At 37.2% G+C, this 16,924-nt stretch overlaps 2 protein-coding genes across 2 annotated transcripts; both read left to right on the forward strand.

Moving 5' to 3' along the window:
- Nucleotides 1-1,412: 1,412 nt before the first annotated feature.
- Nucleotides 1,413-10,973, forward strand: LOC133697107 (uncharacterized). Its single transcript, XM_062119467.1, has 8 exons — nt 1,413-4,143; nt 4,986-5,118; nt 5,214-5,302; nt 6,074-6,312; nt 8,362-8,448; nt 8,846-8,945; nt 9,082-9,292; nt 9,377-10,973. Exons 1-8 carry the CDS (start codon nt 1,876-1,878, stop codon nt 10,474-10,476), a joined length of 4,227 nt encoding a protein of 1,408 aa, XP_061975451.1. The 5' UTR covers nt 1,413-1,875; the 3' UTR covers nt 10,477-10,973.
- Nucleotides 10,974-11,951: 978 nt separating this feature from the next.
- LOC133697407 (imidazoleglycerol-phosphate dehydratase 1, chloroplastic) lies at nt 11,952-16,676 on the forward strand. The gene is made up of 8 exons (XM_062119922.1): nt 11,952-12,280; nt 12,362-12,489; nt 12,592-12,696; nt 12,940-13,032; nt 14,010-14,084; nt 14,341-14,403; nt 15,394-15,503; nt 16,036-16,676. The coding sequence occupies exons 1-8, from the start codon at nt 12,037-12,039 to the stop codon at nt 16,061-16,063; spliced, it is 846 nt and encodes a 281-aa protein (XP_061975906.1). The 5' UTR covers nt 11,952-12,036; the 3' UTR covers nt 16,064-16,676.
- Nucleotides 16,677-16,924: the final 248 nt, after the last annotated feature.

A 16,924-nucleotide genomic window follows, 5' to 3' on the forward strand; every position in this document is an offset into this window, starting at 1 on the left:
AATTAAAAAAGGATAGAATTAAAATAAACAAAAAGAGAGGAAATGGAAAAAAAAGAGGTTGAATTGAAAGTAAAAAAAATGCTGTTCATGATGATTGTCGCTTTTTTTAGTATACAGAAGCAATCCTTCACAAAATACTGCCGGCCACTCCACCCGCTGCTGTTTGGCCTTATTGGAGCATCAATTTTGCACCAGTCGTTATCAATTGTTCCTAATTTTGTTTAACACTAGAAAATGTATTTAAACTCTCAAAATAAAACGTCAGGTTTGAACTCACGGTGAAAAGAGACACTTTGTAAGATAATTATTTATTTAAAAAGGGAGCGAGATAAAATTCCGAAGTTCAGACTGGTTCTTGCGTTTTCTTTTTCCTTTTTCATTCTGGGTTCAAAGCATTCTCAAACGGCAAATTATGTTTTAATGATTCGAAACGTAGTTAAAATTATATCCTTTTTTGTTTATAATTATTAGTTTTTTTTGTTTATATATCATTTTGATGTATTGGTAATAAAATTTATTTTTTAAAAATAAAAAAATATTACCTTAATGTATTTATAAATGAAAAATATTTTGAGTTACAATCGTTACTGTATTTCCAAACATCTTATGATATTGATATCCAGACAAATTAACTGGCAAATCTTTTTCTCAAATATTTTCTTGAGTTTAAACTTTAAAGTTGTGATAAGAATTATTTTTTAAAATATTTTTTTTGAAATACTAAAATAATAATATTTTTATTTTTAAAAAAATATTTTTAATATCAATACAGTAAAATAATTTAAAAATATAAAAAATAATAATTATTTTTTTAATTTCAAATGTTGTGAACAAACAAGCCCTTACTTGTACATTCATGATGTAACGGTGCAGAATAGACAGCAAGTACAATCGTTGTGGTCAAACCTTTCTAAGGCGAAATAACAGTAAAAGATGTTTTAGTGAGGAGCACTTTCATTTCACACAGTACACACGTGTGTGTGTGTATTAATTTATTTTTATGTTTAGTCGGTGGAAACGGATGAAATGAGCAGGAGGGTAAATCTTCCACCAAAATGAGGAGAAAAGAAAATGCGGGAATGTGTATATATAAGAAAAAAAAAAAACTAGTTTCTACTAATTTAAACCCAGAACAACCTGACTCATAAAAGGGAACAAAAAACCAGGTTCTCTCCACCTAAAATCCACCCAAGATACTGTCGTCTCTTCCACTCCCCACGCGCTTAACCTCGCAATTCTACCTCACGTCTCTAACAACTAGACTACCTGCTTGAGTCAACCCACTCTGATCTCGCCACGTCGTAATATACCGGGCCCTATTCTACCTTGCAAAATCGTAGTGGTCATGCCTTCGTGAAGAATTGGAGGGAAAACTGGAAAATAATTAGACACGCAACAAAGAGAAACGTAGACACAAAAAAGAGAGAGGAAAAAAAAAAAAAACGAAATAACATAATAACAGTGACAGAGAGAAGAAGCTAATGACTTCGTGGCTTTTTTGCTTATATTGTTAAGCAGGCTATTCCTGAAAAAACCAGGTAATGAAAAAAGACAAATTAAAATCTCCCCCTTCTCGCTTTCTTCACCGGAAAGTTACGTCATCAATTGCTGATGCACAGCCGTTAAATTTCCGTTAATAGAATCCCGCAAGGTACTACTATTCTTTTCCTTGACAATACGTTAGAAAACCTAATTTCTTGGCTTCTTTCTGTAGTTTTTAGCGTCAGATCTGGTGGGTTTTGCATTGATTTTGTGATTTGGGAGAGATTAGGGTTTACAATTTGTTTCTATTGAAAATATTTTATATCTCGGGGATGATTTTGGAGGGAATTCGGGAAAGTTAGGGTTTTTTGGGTGTTAGTTTTTGTTTTGTTTATGGAAGAGGGAAGGAGATCTGGTGACCCATCTGGATATATAATGAAGAATAAGAGCTCTTCAGGTTGTTTGATTGTGAGAAAGAAAGGTAATGATGGCGTGGGGTCTTCTGGTTCACATAAGGTTTTCGAGTCAAAGAAAGAGAAAAAGAGGCTTAGGGTGGAATATAGTGATTCAGGGTCTAGTGATGAGTTGTTAATGCCACGGCACAGAAGGGTGGGTCCTGAAACATTGAGGGCACGTAATGGTTTGAGTAGTTATGAAGAGAGTGATATTGGTAGGAAGGGAAGCAGGGGGGATGATATTAGGCGTAATGAGGTTGGTCTGATTGTTAGGAATGGGAAGGATTTGAGTGAAAGGAAGAGGGATAAGTTGGACGTGTTTGAGTTTGATGAGTATGATGGGAATGACGTGGAAATGTTGAGGAGGCAGCGGTTTGAGGATGGTGGAATAGAAGGAAGGAGGTATTTTGGGCCAACAATGGCGGGAAGAAGTGGCACTGCGAGGGAATATGAGTCAGGGTCCAGGAGGCATGCTGTTGTTGATAGAAGAAAGAGTTCATATTTTGCAAGGTCAGGTGGGTTAAGTCAGGGTGGTGACAGGGGTGGAGCTCGGTCATCTATGTCATTTTTAAGGGATAATTATGATTCCGATGAACCCATTAGGGTTCAGGGGAAAAATGGTGTTTTAAAGGTGATGGTGAACAAGAAAAAGAAGGTTGGTGGGTCTTTGAATAGTTATGATCGATTGGAAGCTGAGGAAAACAGAAAGGGTGTGAGAACAGAAGATACTGTCAAGAGGAATGTTCCAATGCGTCCTCCAGTCCACTATGATCCTAAAAGTGCTGACAAAGCTGGTTCAGTTTCTAGGACAGAGAAGAATCCAATGAATACGAAGAAATCAGTGTCAACTAAGAGTGGTAAAGTCACTGATGGGAATTCAGAAGACAGTGAAGCATTGTTGAAGTCGGGGCCTAAGAAAGGGGAAGCTCGTTATCTTATGAAGACACCATTGTCAACAAAGAAAAGCAAAGTACGTGATATGGATTCTGATGACAGTGACACATCTTTAAAGCTGGGACCGAAGAATGCCGGGGCTCGTAAATCTGCAAAGGGGACTGGTAGTGGAGGTGAAAAAACCCCTTGCAGCCAGCTCCCAGAAGCTAAAATCAAAGAAGGGAAAGTTAAGCGAGGTAGTGGCACGGAAAAACAGAAGTTGCGTGAACAGATAAGGGAGATGCTTCTGAATTCAGGCTGGACAATAGACTATAGGCCTAGAAGGAACAGAGACTACCTGGATGCAGTTTATATAAATCCTACTGGGACAGCTTACTGGTCCATCATCAAGGCATATGATGCACTTCAAAAGCAAACGGATGAGGATGAGGCAAGATCCAGGGCTGATGGTTCTCCATTTACACCTTTAGCAGATGAAGTGCTCAGCCAACTAACAAGGAAGACAAAAAAGAAGATTGAGAAAGAAATGAAAAGGAAGAAAAGAGATGTCAGCGACAGTGAGGATGCAAGAGAAACTGCTGCAAGAAAGTCTTCAAGTACCAGGTATGATGAGGAGAGCCTGGACAGTGGTAGCCGTGAAGAGAAACTAAGTTCCTTTCTAAAGCGGGGTAGTAAGTCATTGAAGAGCAGAACAGGTGGCAATGGTTCTGTGAGTATAAACTCAAAAGGTGAGAGTTCCACACATCATTTACATGACAGCATTGAGAAACCACCATCTGGGTCCAATTCTCACCAGGGAAGAAAAAGTAGAAAACTTGGCAGATGTACTTTGTTGGTACGGAATTCTAATGAGGGTACAAACTCAGATAGTGATGGCTTTGTTCCATATTCTGGAAAGAGGACACTGCTTTCCTGGTTGATTGACTGTGGAACTGTGCAGTTGAGTGAAAAGGTGCGCTACATGAACCGTCGACGAACAAAAGTAATGCTGGAAGGGTGGGTTACAAGAGATGGAATTCATTGTGGTTGCTGTAGCAAAATCCTCACTGTGTCAAAGTTTGAGATCCATGCAGGGAGCAAACTGCGCCAGCCATTTCAAAATATATATCTAGAATCTGGTGTATCTCTTTTAGACTGCCAGATTGAAGCATGGAATAGGCAGGAGCCAGTTAAACGCCTTGGTTTTCAAGCTGTGGACATTGATGGTAATGATCCAAATGATGATACATGTGGCCTCTGTGGAGATGGTGGGGATTTGATATGTTGTGATGGCTGTCCGTCAACATTTCATCAGAGCTGCTTAGATATAAAGGTATGTGTACATTATTTTAGCAATGCTGGCTTATTCTTTACATTGACTTTGTGATTATGTTGATGTTTCTGTTTTCTCCATTATATCCCCTTGTAGCCTCTTATTTCATCCCCTAGTTTTGATTCGCATGGAAAGAGAGGGATGGGGGAAGGTAAATGACTAGAGTTGGATTACAATTATACTGGCTGCATAAGTTTTTTTGTTTTTGGTTGAGGCTCAATCTTTTCATACTCTTAATTATCCTCAAGTATCCTCTGTGGTTGTGCCCCATAAATGGCTCTCTTGAAATAAGGTGCAGGCTCCAAGCTCCTCTACATCCTATGAGTTATAGTTGGGATGTGCAGAAAGAATAATGATATATGTTTTCTATTAGTAGGAACTTTACAGATGTATTTGTTATTTCATAGATAGAAGATCCACCTATTCTTTATCTCACAGCCCGGTCTGAGATCTGTCACTTGTCTGCGAGCCTCATTGAAGTCACACCAGCCATTTTGGTGACTCATTTGGGGCAATTCTAGCAATGTTAAACCGTCTTACTAGATGGTTGGGAACTGGAAAAAAAATAGTTGCATAAAATGAATGATATAAACCTGATTTATTATATGCACACCAAGATATTCTGAATGAAGAATTCATACAGCATTTAGCTTTATACGTCTGTGCTGGGTGCAACTTGCACCTTAAAAGTAGGGGAGCGAGTTTAATCCAGCTTGCTAACAACACAGGAATTTATTGGTGACACTAGCATTTTTGTTTAATACTGTGCTTAGTAGCTTTGTTTTTCTCTAATGGTTTTGGTCTTAGCACTCAATGCACTCATACTTGTCTTCTCATTGCAGATGCTCCCCCCAGGTGATTGGCATTGTCCAAACTGTAGTTGCAAATTTTGTGGGGTAGTGAGTGATAAAAATTTCCAGGGAGATGATACAACAGTCTCCAAGCTTCTCACTTGTAGTCTGTGTGTGAAAAAATGTATTCTTCCTTTTCTTCTTTGGATTGACATCCATCTGTTTATATGCTTTTCTTTGTTTTATTTTTGTTGACATTGACTTTACACTTCTATGTAGATCACAAATCTTGCATGCAGGAGATCAACACTCTTTCCATTGATACCAATAATTCAGTTGCTAGCTTTTGTGGGAAGAAATGCAGAGAGGTAATGTTTCAGGGGTTTGCTCAGCGTTCATAATCTTTTTCAGCCATTTCCAGGAATTTAACCTTTTAATTTCATGACTTTTTAGAGTTTAATGATTATTATAACTTTCAGCTTTGCAAATCAATATTAGCTGGTAATTTTATGAGTCTTAAGATTTTTGGCTTCACTATTTGAGCAACTTTGTCAAGGCATTGGTCAGTACCAATGGTAAATCAGGAAGCTATAGAGTTTTTATTTTTAAAATCCTGCTCCTTTTTGCTTTGTTTGTTGAAAGGATAATAACTGATTTTTGAATCATCATGACAGTCTTTTTGGAAACATCATTGTTTTCTAGAAGGTCTTCTGGCAATTTGCATCATGCACCTTATTGATAGATATGCCAGATTTGGTTTTGGTAATTCATTATTCTATAGCATACTGCCTCCCAGCTCTAAGCTTGGTCTAGAGCATTTCTTGTTTTCGGAAATTAACTTCCAGTGCAAAAGAACTTTCAGATTTTAAGTAAAACCTTTTAATTTTTTTTTTTATGGAAACATTACTCTTCTTCGAATCTTTTTGTAGCTTCATAGAATTTGAGACCTTGGAAGATATTAAATCTAGGGACATCTGATACAGGAACCTTATTTTAGTTTTTCTTCATAAAACAGATTTGGTTCTGTTAGTTGTCTACAAATTATTTTCTCTTCTTGGTTGTTCCTCGCTACCTTGTTTTCAATGATATTGTTGTATTAATATGCACTATATTGATGAATCCATTTGTTGCTTGTACAGCTCTGTGAACAGTTGCAGAAATATCTTGGGGTCAAACATGAACTAGAAGCAGGGTTTTCTTGGTCTCTAATTCATAGAACCGATTCAGATTCAGACACTTCTCTCCAAGGACTTCCTCAAAGGGTGGAGTGCAATTCAAAGCTGGCTGTTTCTCTGTCTGTCATGGATGAGTGCTTTTTGCCAATTGTTGATAGGAGGAGTGGGATCAATTTAATTCAGAATGTTCTTTACAACTGTGGGTAAGTGTTCTCAATTCTTGAATGACATGGAATGAACATTGTTAGATATCCTACTTTGATGGGATATAGTGGCATTACACTTGCGAGCATGGATGCATGAGGCATTTTCGGGTAAAAGTAGTATAAACTCAGAAAACTTGATTACTGACAATTGGCTTGGTCTTTGAGGTACGGTTTTTGTTGAATGCAGTATTTTGGATTTTGTCACAGTTCTCATCTGATTTAAGATAAAGTTGATTTATGGAGTTAGGTTTGTGTTTTCATGTAACATGCACGTAGCATTCTTGGAAATGAATGCTCAGTTCTCATATTGTCTAGCTATCATGTACAATCATTGACAATTTTTTTTAATGAAATTACTATGCTATTAGATATTATTATATGAAGATTGTAGTGAGTTGCATCGCTAGTTGTTCAGAAGAAGCATGTCTGTCAATGAGACTGAACTTCCTTGCATTGCATGTTCAGGCTGTATATTCTTTTTGCATAGAATGGAAAGTCAGATGCACCGTTATATGAGGTGGTAATTTGCTACACTTAGACCAGCAATGGCACAGATGCTACAAACTCCTTGCATGTCTGATGTAAAGGATTTTTCATGGAGCTTCTTTGGCTTGCTTGTTTGGTGTTTTTGGCTGCCGAAGCCCACTCAATCCAACCTGGAGCAAAGCAACTTCTAAACGAACTTGCAAGGAATTGAATGCGTATTGTCTTATCAATAGTATCAGGCTGAGATTTGCTAGGGCAGATGCATGCATACGCACTAGTGGTATTGGAATCAGTCCTAGTCATAACTTCTGCAGAAAAAATAATTCAAGCCTTTGAAACTGATCCCAGTAGCTGGTGGCAGTTATATCAATCTTTTTCTTTCATTGCACTCTATTTTGAACATGTTCATAAATCAGAATTCTCTTATGTCTTCAATCCAAGCCACTGTCAGCCTACCCCTTGACTTTTTTTGTCTCTTGAACTTCAATGTAGTCTCTCTCTCTCTACTTGCCGGGGCATCTAAATTTCTGCTAGTCCTATTATCATGCCACATGGTTTGTAATTCTTTATAACCCAAGTCAACAAGATGGAGTTATGATCTGGCAAGACATTACTTCATATTCTGAATCATGTTAAAAAACTTGTGCAAGAGTTCTTAGTCTAAGAATAGATTCCTAGGCATCTGTGATGTCTTGTGAGGGTAACAAGGGGATGGAAAATAGAAAGAAACCTACAGCTGCTAATGAGAAAAAAAGGAGGGGCGGGAGCATGGGAATTTGAAATCTTTCTTACCAGCTTAAATTGCCTTTGCATTGCTGGATTAATGCTGGTGCAGTGCGTCCACTCATTCACATGCCCGAGTGGTATCTTCATGTGACACTATTAGAGGTGGAAATGCTTTTACAACTTAAGTGGAACAGTCCAGGGATCGCAGTGCTAGACTAGAGTTATCTGGTAATGTCTTGGGGTATGCGATACCCTTCCTTAATTAGCTGAAGAGACTGGAGAATAGCCAAAGAAATGGATAAGTTTACTTGTCTTTCCCTCTCTCTCACTATGCAGCTCTCATAGAAGAGAGAATTGAGAGGAAGGCTCCTTACGTGAATCATCTACACATGTTATAAACCAATTTAGAAACCACAGCTTATCTCAATCATTGCTCATGGTCTAGCCAGCTTAAAACCATTCTCTCAAATTGGGTGCCAACTTGTATGTGGTCATGTTTAGTTTAATGGAAACGCATTGATTTGTGACCCATTAGCTCTATTTAGATTGTTCTTTTTTTCTTTTTCCTTGGGAGGTTGTTAAGCTTGGCTGATTGTTCAAGTTCTCTTTTCTGTTAGTCTATCAGGATCATGACAACGTAACTCCATGAATATATGCATTTGATTGCATGAATCATTGAGCATCCTAGGAACATATTTAGTTAACCTGGAAGCTTTTTTTTTCTTTTTAATTCATGTGCCCAGATACTTTGTTTGCATAAACACACCGCATGTCTTTTTATAAGATGTTTTCTTAATTTTTCTGTCATTCATTAATTGTCATTATTTTTTTCAGATCAAACTTTAACCGGCTGAATTTTGGCGGCTTTTATGCTGTTATTCTGGAGAGGGGCGATGAAATAATATCTGCTGCATCCATCAGGTATGGAATTTTAGGTCATTTGTTTGCTCCTCCTAGTGCAATTTCTAACTTTTGGATGGAGTTTTGTAAATTCTGTTAAAAAGTGAGTTCAATTTCTGGAATCAGATTTTCTTGTTAGGAAAATGATAACCACGTGTTATGCTCGCATTCTCTTCTTGAAACTACCATTTATCTTTCATTGATTTCCTTGTTATGGATGACTTTGAGTTTATTAGTCCATACATTTTTGGTTCCGCTGTCTATAGCAAATACTTATGTGGGCACCTAAGTTAGGTTTTGGTATGGAGGACTTCCTGTTCGGTCTGAATACAACTTGGGTATTTATGTGTGCTTGTGTGTTTGAGTGTAGATTGCATGCAGTTGAATTCTGATAATAACACTCCCCGTGCTTGGTTAGGTTCCATGGAACTCGGTTGGCAGAAATGCCATTCATTGGAACTCGCCATATGTACAGGCGTCAAGGGATGTGCCGTCGGCTTTTTTATGCTATTGAATCGGTAAGGAATATGAATCATTTTGCTAGTTTTTGCATGTATAAACTACTGAAACTACAGTTTTTATTTATCTTGCCTTCAGTTTGGTTTCCCCTGCGGTATGTCCATAGATACTATTAACCTTTTCTTTTCCTCTCAGACACTCTGTTCTCTGAAGGTTGAGAAACTGATTATCCCAGCAATCTCTGAACTTATGCATACATGGACAGAGGTTTTTGGTTTCACAACTCTTGATGAATCACTCAAGCAAGAATTGAAGTCTATGAATATGTTGGTGTTCCCTGGTATAGATATGTTACAGAAGCAGCTAGGGCAAGAAAATACCGATGGAAAGAGGATTACCAGCATAGGTTTTGGTCAAATGTTTTGTTGAATTTTCCCTCTTAAACTTTATGTTCATGACTTGTTTTATAAATCTAATTTTCTTTCAACAGTTGCAAATCGGATGGAGTTTGAAGACAATGAATGTATTAAAACTGCAGTAGCAAATAAATCTGATGCAGATTCTCCAGCTGGGTATGATCCTCACGATTGTGATAATGGTGGTTTGGAATCTTCCATTGGGAAAAATGAAGTGGCTAGTGCAAGTTCTGATTCCCAATGCCCTGACGTTTCCTTGAACAATGTCTCTACAATGAATAGTTCTTTAGATGCATTTCATGGACTGAAAAGTGCTGCGTCACCTATGGAGACTGTACAGACAGATTCAGAATCAGATGACAAGTTGGCTGAATCTCCTGTGGATAAGAAAAGTGAATGCATCTCCAATACAACTCATGATGTTCACGAGATGGTTAAATCCAAATCAGATTCTTCTGTTGAAGATACCTTGCTTACTTGTATCAAGGGAGAAACGGCAGCTATGAATTCCGATTCCCAAGTTCCAGGTGCTTCCTTAGGCGATGCCTCAGTGATGAGTGGTTCGTTCAATGCCTCTTGTGAACTTATAAATGCAGTTCATTTTGATGGGGCTTCATGTGCTGATTCTGAATCAGGGGGCAAGATACCCGAGTCTGCTTCTATAATGATCTTGGATGTGTCTGGTGAGCGGCCAGAGGAAAACATGTCAGAAATGGTTTCTCTTGCTAAAGGCAAAGATCATTCTTGTAAAGAGGGTGAAGTCAATCACGTCCATGCGGTAATGGAAACTAAGCTGGTATCAGATTCCTCTGTTGAAAACAATAATGTGTCTTGTAATGATGGTGATTTGGATGATGCTCCTACAGCTAGTGCCGATATGGTATCTCTTGAAGCTGACCCTTCTGCTGAGAAGACAACTGCAGAAAATTTTGCTGAGAAGGTTGATGAGATCTCAGGTATATCTGTTTCTAGATTCAATGGTGCTGAGGAGAATAATGTCCAAATTGATTCTGATCCGAACAGTGAAACCATCCATGAGAGGGGAACCAAATTAGATGTGGTTTCAGAGGCTGTTTCTGATGCAGCACGTTGCAGAGGAGTTGCTTCACATGTGCCTGAGGAGAGTTCTCTGATTGACTCAAGTGAAGGGAAAACTGAATCTGGCTCGATCTGATGGTGTCACTTCCTCAGCATTCCTGCTTGGTGTTTCCGTGCTCAACTTGCATGCATACTTAACCTGGAATGCTCCAACTAGTTCATGATTGTTAGGGCAGTGTTGTGGTGGCATAAAGAAGCTATAATTCATCTGAGAAGTACTTGGGGCTGAAGCCACTTCTTAGTATGATTTTCAAGGTTCCGTTTTTACTTTGGAAAAGCATCAAGATAAGTTTTGATACAAGAGTTTCAACTTGATCTCTTGCTGGAATTATCTGGTGCCACACCTGCTTGACGCAAGAGGAGAATCTACTATTGTAAAAAGTAGGCAATGGAGAATAGACGGCAGATTTTTGGAGATCTGTCGAGTGTTCGGACTCCCTTTACAAGTCTTGTATCATTTCATTTTTACGTGGCAACATCTTCATGTATGTTAACCTTGTCACATGACGTAGGCTGTTGAAAAAAGGATTTTGAATTCTATTTTTCATGTAATTATAACTTACTTTTTTTTCTTTTCTTCTTCCCATAATGCCTGCACTTTATTCATAAACTTTATATCTGTTGTAAGTGGCCCATCTATATTGAGTTTGGTAAAAATAGCATATTATTCATTAGATGGTCTCGACAGAAACCAGAGTTTTAGAGGCTTCGTTTCAGCCTTGCAATGGAGTGCTGCTCTGTGTGGGAGCAGGTCAGGTTATATTTGCTTGGAAAAATGGCCGTTGTGAAGCTGGCAGGGAATTTTCTACTCTCCCTGCACGAGTAGTTCTTAAAACATTCATGATGTTATTTCACTGGCATGGTACCGCTTTCTTTTTTTTTTTAATTTGTTTAAAAATAAGCATGCCCTCTAATATTTAAAAAAGACTTGGAAACGGTATAAACTGATGGAGTTCTTCCATTAAAAAAATGAAAATTGATTGTTTGTGAGCGTGTTAAATGATGTTTTTTAAAATATAATAAAATAATATTTATTTATTTATTTATTAAATTTATTTTTAACATAATAATTAAAAAGTATTTAAAAAATTAATTTGAAATATTTTCTTTTAATTTTATTAAAAAAACAGGTCTAACTTAATTTCAAAAGGATCTTCATTTTTCCATGGGTTATAGTAACAAGTACCACAAATATAAATTCATGAAATAAATCTATCTGTTAATAAGTCATTTAGTTAATTTAAAAAGTATTTCAAAATCTAGCCATAGATGTATTTTAAAGTATTTTTTTATTTAAAAATAATTTAAAATAATATTATTTTTTATTGTTTAAAAATTATTTTTTACATCTGAAAAAACAAAAAAAAATAATTTAAAATAAAAAAATAAAATTTAATTTTTTTTTAAAATACTTTTAAAACAATAAAACCAATGATTATGATCCATTTTATTAAGATTTCTTTTTAATCTGAGTTAAAAAAAAAAAAAAAACAGATAAGAAGAATAAGACGATGGTTATAAAACGACGCCGTTACGGATGGACTCTGATCGCAGCTGGCGCGTTGGGTGTGTGTGATTGAAGTTAGGAAATGCGCAGCGCTTAACCTTGCAAGCAAATCCCAGTAGAAGAAAACAAATGGAGGTCTCAGGAGTCCTAAGCCGCACCTCTACTTTTTCTTCACTAACAAAACCAAGAAGGCTACCCACACCCACCATCTCTCACACAAATCTGGTGCCCACGCGCATTCACTACCCTAACCCAATCTTCTCATCAACTCCTTTACTAATGGATTTCCATACTACTACCACCACAAAACCACTTGCCACTCCACTTCAGGCCAACGGTTCCTCTCTAACCACCTCTTCTCCCATCGAATCCGGTACAAATCTCTCCCTTCTTCATTTACTCTCCGATTTCAGTCAGTCTCTTTCCGGTGCCAATTTTGATTGCCTTTTTTCAGGAAGCGCTCGGATTGGGGAAGCGAAGAGAGTTACTAAAGAGACAAATGTGTTTGTCAAGATTAACTTGGATGGAACTGGAATTGCTGATTCTTCTACTGGCATCCCCTTCCTCGATCACATGTTAGATGTTAGTAATCTTTTCTTTTTATTTGGATTTTATTAGCTCTAGTTTTTGGTTACTGTGAGATGTTATGCTCTCTCTAATTATTTGGTTGGTTTGTGTTTTTAGCAACTTTCTTCCCATGGGCTTTTTGATTTGCATGTGAGGGCAACTGGCGATATTCACATTGATGATCATCACACTAACGAAGATGTTGCCCTTGCTGTTGGAACTGTATGTGACTATTATTATATTCTCTCTCTCTCAGTTTCCTTTTAATTTACATCTTGATTATTATTATTGTTATTGCTACTTAATTTCTTATTTAGTATCTTGTAACTGTAGAATTAAGCATTAATCATCTGTTTTTTCTTTTTTAATTATGCTCTTGCTTGTGTAAAACACTCTCTCCCTTTGGTATCTACGAGTTTATGTTTCTGGAAATGAGAGGTAATATGTGAGAATTTGCCTCTGCAGGCTTTGCTGCAGGCGCTTGGGGATAGGAGAGGGATTAATCGGTTTGGTGACTTCTCAGCTCCTCTTGATGAGGCATTAATACATGTTTCCTTGGTAAGTTATACACGGTAGTTGTCATTATGAGTATCACTTTGTAGCTACTAACCAAACACCTCTACCTTTTCTCCCCACTTTCAAAGTTTCACCACTTTGAAAGCTTACACCGCCATGCTACCCTCTAAGCAAATCACACAGTTATCAGTATGCGGTCTTCATTCACACATATGCAACAAGCATGGTGAAGATTGCATAGTTGCATCACTTGCAACTTTGCTAAGGATTGTCTCGTTTTGGAAAATGGAGAGGAATGGCACTAAATGAGGTCCTAGGGTAGGATTGAGTGGAAGCTTGGAAGAGAGATACTAAGCATAGTTGTGGCATGACTGCAATGTCAACATTCTTGTTGAGTGCCTTGGAGCATGGTTATGCAGACTCATACACCTGTGTGTAAAATGCATGGTGGGTATTTACACAGATGTCACCATTAACTCTTCTTAGCATTGCTCATTTTGGTAGTGGAGATTGATCCACAAAATTTAGTTTTATGATGATTTTTTTCTATGTACACGACATGAGGTTTCTGGGTTGGGGGTAGAATTTTGGAGAGAAATAGTCATCAGTCATCACAGTTGTGGGTGATGCAACTTTGTGATTTTCATCCTGCACATTGAACATTCAAGCTCTTGGTTGTGCAGTTGTCATTTGTGCGTGCGCAACATGCACGATAAGAATTGCACAGTTGCATAATCTGTCACTTTGCTTTGCATTGCTCATTTGAAGGTGGAGAATAGCCATGTCAAAGATTCAGTTCTATGATCATAATGCATTTTAATTATGAGATGGACTCAGACAGCTTGAGTTTGCAGAGGCTTCATGGAAGTCAAGACTAAAATCATTCTGCATGTGCATCATATGGGCTGTATTGACTTAAGAAGGATTAGCTTCCCATCATATCATTTTTTATTTTTTATTATTATTATTTTAATTTTCTGATGCATATTTGTATTGAATTGAGTTTTATTTTCTTTCAGGATTTATCTGGCCGTCCATATTTAGGTTATGATTTGCAAATTCCTACTCAGAGAGTCGGAAAATATGACACTCAGGTGCTCCACTTTACTTTCTTCCCTTTTGCAACAACAATTTCATTTTCTTTTGCCTGCTGTCAACTCTTGGATATTGTTCAAAGTCTCAAGATGACAACTTGATGTGGATATAGTTCACACCGTGGAATTTCTAACTTGGTTTATTATTTTGAACATGGAACATTGTTCTCCCTCTTTTTTCTTTTTTGAAAATCTTCCATTCTCTAAGATTGACTGTTAAGGATATTCATGATTAATTTTAAATTTCTGTTTTTAGTTGGTGGAACACTTTTTCCAGTCATTGGTGAATACTTCTGGGATGACGCTGCACATTCGGCAGGTAACAATATAATTTATGCTTAAAATTTTCAATTTAACCCGAAGCATTCCAGTGCTATTGGCTGTAATGCACAAGCAGTCTTCACTATCTTTGTGCTTGGATTATCTGTATTCTCTCACTAGTCTCTGGAGAAAAAAAAAGAGAAGATGAAAACTCTAGTACTCCCTTGGTCTGTGAACTTGGTACACCTCCACACTAACCCTGTCACTTATCTATTTTTTCCAACTCAGTTCATGTAAATTTAACATTTGCATAATAACATCATTTGATCTCTCTCTCTCTCTAATATATTTTGTATCTTTATTTTGTAAAGATAAAATAGATTTTTTCACTCCTCTCTTCAAACACCTCTGTTTATGTTTTTAATTATGGTCTGCTGTTACCCATCAAGCATCAAAAGGATATCAATTGCCAGAGTCAACAGACAAACTCGGAAGTGGTTCAAAGTGGAATTCATGGACAAGAATGGTTTATTTTCCTTGTAGAGAACCCAAGATATGTAACAAAGCTCACGATTGGTATCCTATAAAGAATTAACAGGGGATAAGGACATGAAAACAATAAGAAAGCATCTAGGAGTGAATCTCGTTTTGGTGTTGGGATCTGCATTAAAATTAAATCTAGGTTTTAAAACATAGAATGTAGAATGGGTGGCAGATTTTGGTCTTAAGGTTAACTCTCATAATTGAAAATGTGTTGATTTTATGGTTTACGTTACGATATATGACATGGCTAATTTAACACACTGCACAATTTGGTTTAGAGATGTACTAAGTTGACAGTACAATGGGAGTACTGGAGGTTTTCCATGATCTTTGTTGCAATCCTAAATCTTTCAGAAGTAGGCTTGCATGTTATTTTTTTGTTACAAATTTTCCCTTTTAATCTTATAATTTACATTTTCCTTGTAATGATTAGCTAGGAAACTTTTCTAATCCTGTTTGCTGTCACTTTTATATTTATAAAAGAATGTTCCAATGTTGAGCACAGCTTGCTGGAAGAAATTCTCATCATATTATTGAGGCAACCTTCAAAGCTTTTGCCAGGGCACTTCGACAAGCTACAGAATTTGACCCACGTCGCCTCGGGACCGTGCCAAGGTTTGATTTCTTGTTTTCATCTGTGACTTATCTGGCATCAAAAGCATCATCCCTTGTAAACATTAACTAAATTTTGAAGTTGATTTAAAGATGAGAAACAGTCTTATAAGTGCAATAACACTGCTTTAGTCTCTTTTCCTTAATTTTTCCATTGATTTTGAGGCCACCTTAACAAAAAGGTATGGTAAGTGTCTAGTTTGTAGATCTCAAAAAGTTCCTCCTTTAATATCATTTCTCCTTTTTCATCTTGATATAAGATTCCGCTTTGGTTCTTCTTGAGCAAATCATTGCACCAAAGTTTTGTAGTTAAGAAGCCACAATCTTTTTTAAATTACCCCAGCAAGTTTTCTTAAATTGGCTGGTAGAGCCTTACAAGTCATTTCTCATTATCTGTTTGCAGTTCACTATCCATTAGGCAGCCTATTTCACGGCACACTGTAAAGTTATGTAGCATTAGAAGGATTTCTTACACATACCACATAATATTTCTTATAACAAAAACTCTAAAGCGTGTCTGATTTGTTATGTGCAGCTCAAAAGGGGTTCTGTCACGATCGTAATGCTTCATTATTACTTTATGGGTGGTTGAAATTTGTGTAAAGGTGCTGTGACAGTGGATGCATTGTCTTCAAGCGTCCTCCATGGGATCTATTTTGGTGATCTCTACTAGTTTGTGGTTTTGATAATCAGCTGAGCACCATATATATAAGATAAAGCAAAAGTGGTGTTGGTAGGCAGACTACTGTTCTGCTGATGGCAGTCCAATATGGGGTCGGATATTGTGAATGATAGACTACTGCCCATATGGTTAGCTGTATTATGAACTTGTAATGAATTGATGTCGTAGTATTTCAAACGTTGTTTTCCTCCCGTGGCATAGGGAAAAAGAGGGAGCAGCGGGGAGGAGGGGTATTTGTCAACAATAAATGGAGCTCATACTTGTTATTTGTTTTTAGCACCTGTCACTTTACTGAAGCTTCTTGGTTGTGGCCACTGACGATTGCACACTGAGAACTCTGAACTGTGGCCTGTGGGGACTTGATTTCTAGCGATTGCCAAATTATTACTCTGCGCTTTATTCCATGGCACATGAAGTGAATTTGATATATTGTCTGTCTTGAATAGGATGCAGTACCTTTGCTCTAGTCATATGAAATGCCTACGTTATTTAAACATGGGACTATAATCTTTTCAAGCATTATGAGGTGTTGCTTTCCAAGTGCAGATGCTGATGGCTTTGGGATTCATGTGAGAATGAATTGGCAATTGCCAACCCTTTTTTTTTCAATGACTTGTCATATTTATAATTTTTTATTTTGTTTTGAGATTCCTATACCTAAATCATGTCAATGTCAACCAATTTGGAAAGAAAATCCGTATGCATTTGTGCATAGTATGAGAATTTGGTTGCCCTGAATTTG

The sequence above is a fragment of the Populus nigra genome, chromosome 6 (assembly GCF_951802175.1).
Source record: "Populus nigra chromosome 6, ddPopNigr1.1, whole genome shotgun sequence".
Lineage (NCBI taxonomy): Eukaryota > Viridiplantae > Streptophyta > Magnoliopsida > Malpighiales > Salicaceae > Populus > Populus nigra.

Coding starts and splice junctions, on each gene's coding strand:
- LOC133697107 (XM_062119467.1), top strand. CDS start 1,876: ATGGAAGAGGGAAGGAGATCTGGTGACCCATCTGGATATATAATGAAG. Junction 5,119..5,213: donor TAGTCTGTGTGTGAAAAAAT/GTATTCTTCCTT, acceptor ACTTCTATGTAG/ATCACAAATCTTGCATGCAG. Junction 5,303..6,073: donor GTGGGAAGAAATGCAGAGAG/GTAATGTTTCAG, acceptor TTGCTTGTACAG/CTCTGTGAACAGTTGCAGAA.
- LOC133697407 (XM_062119922.1), top strand. CDS start 12,037: ATGGAGGTCTCAGGAGTCCTAAGCCGCACCTCTACTTTTTCTTCACTA. Junction 12,697..12,939: donor TTGCCCTTGCTGTTGGAACT/GTATGTGACTAT, acceptor TTGCCTCTGCAG/GCTTTGCTGCAGGCGCTTGG. Junction 15,504..16,035: donor CGCCTCGGGACCGTGCCAAG/GTTTGATTTCTT, acceptor TGTTATGTGCAG/CTCAAAAGGGGTTCTGTCAC.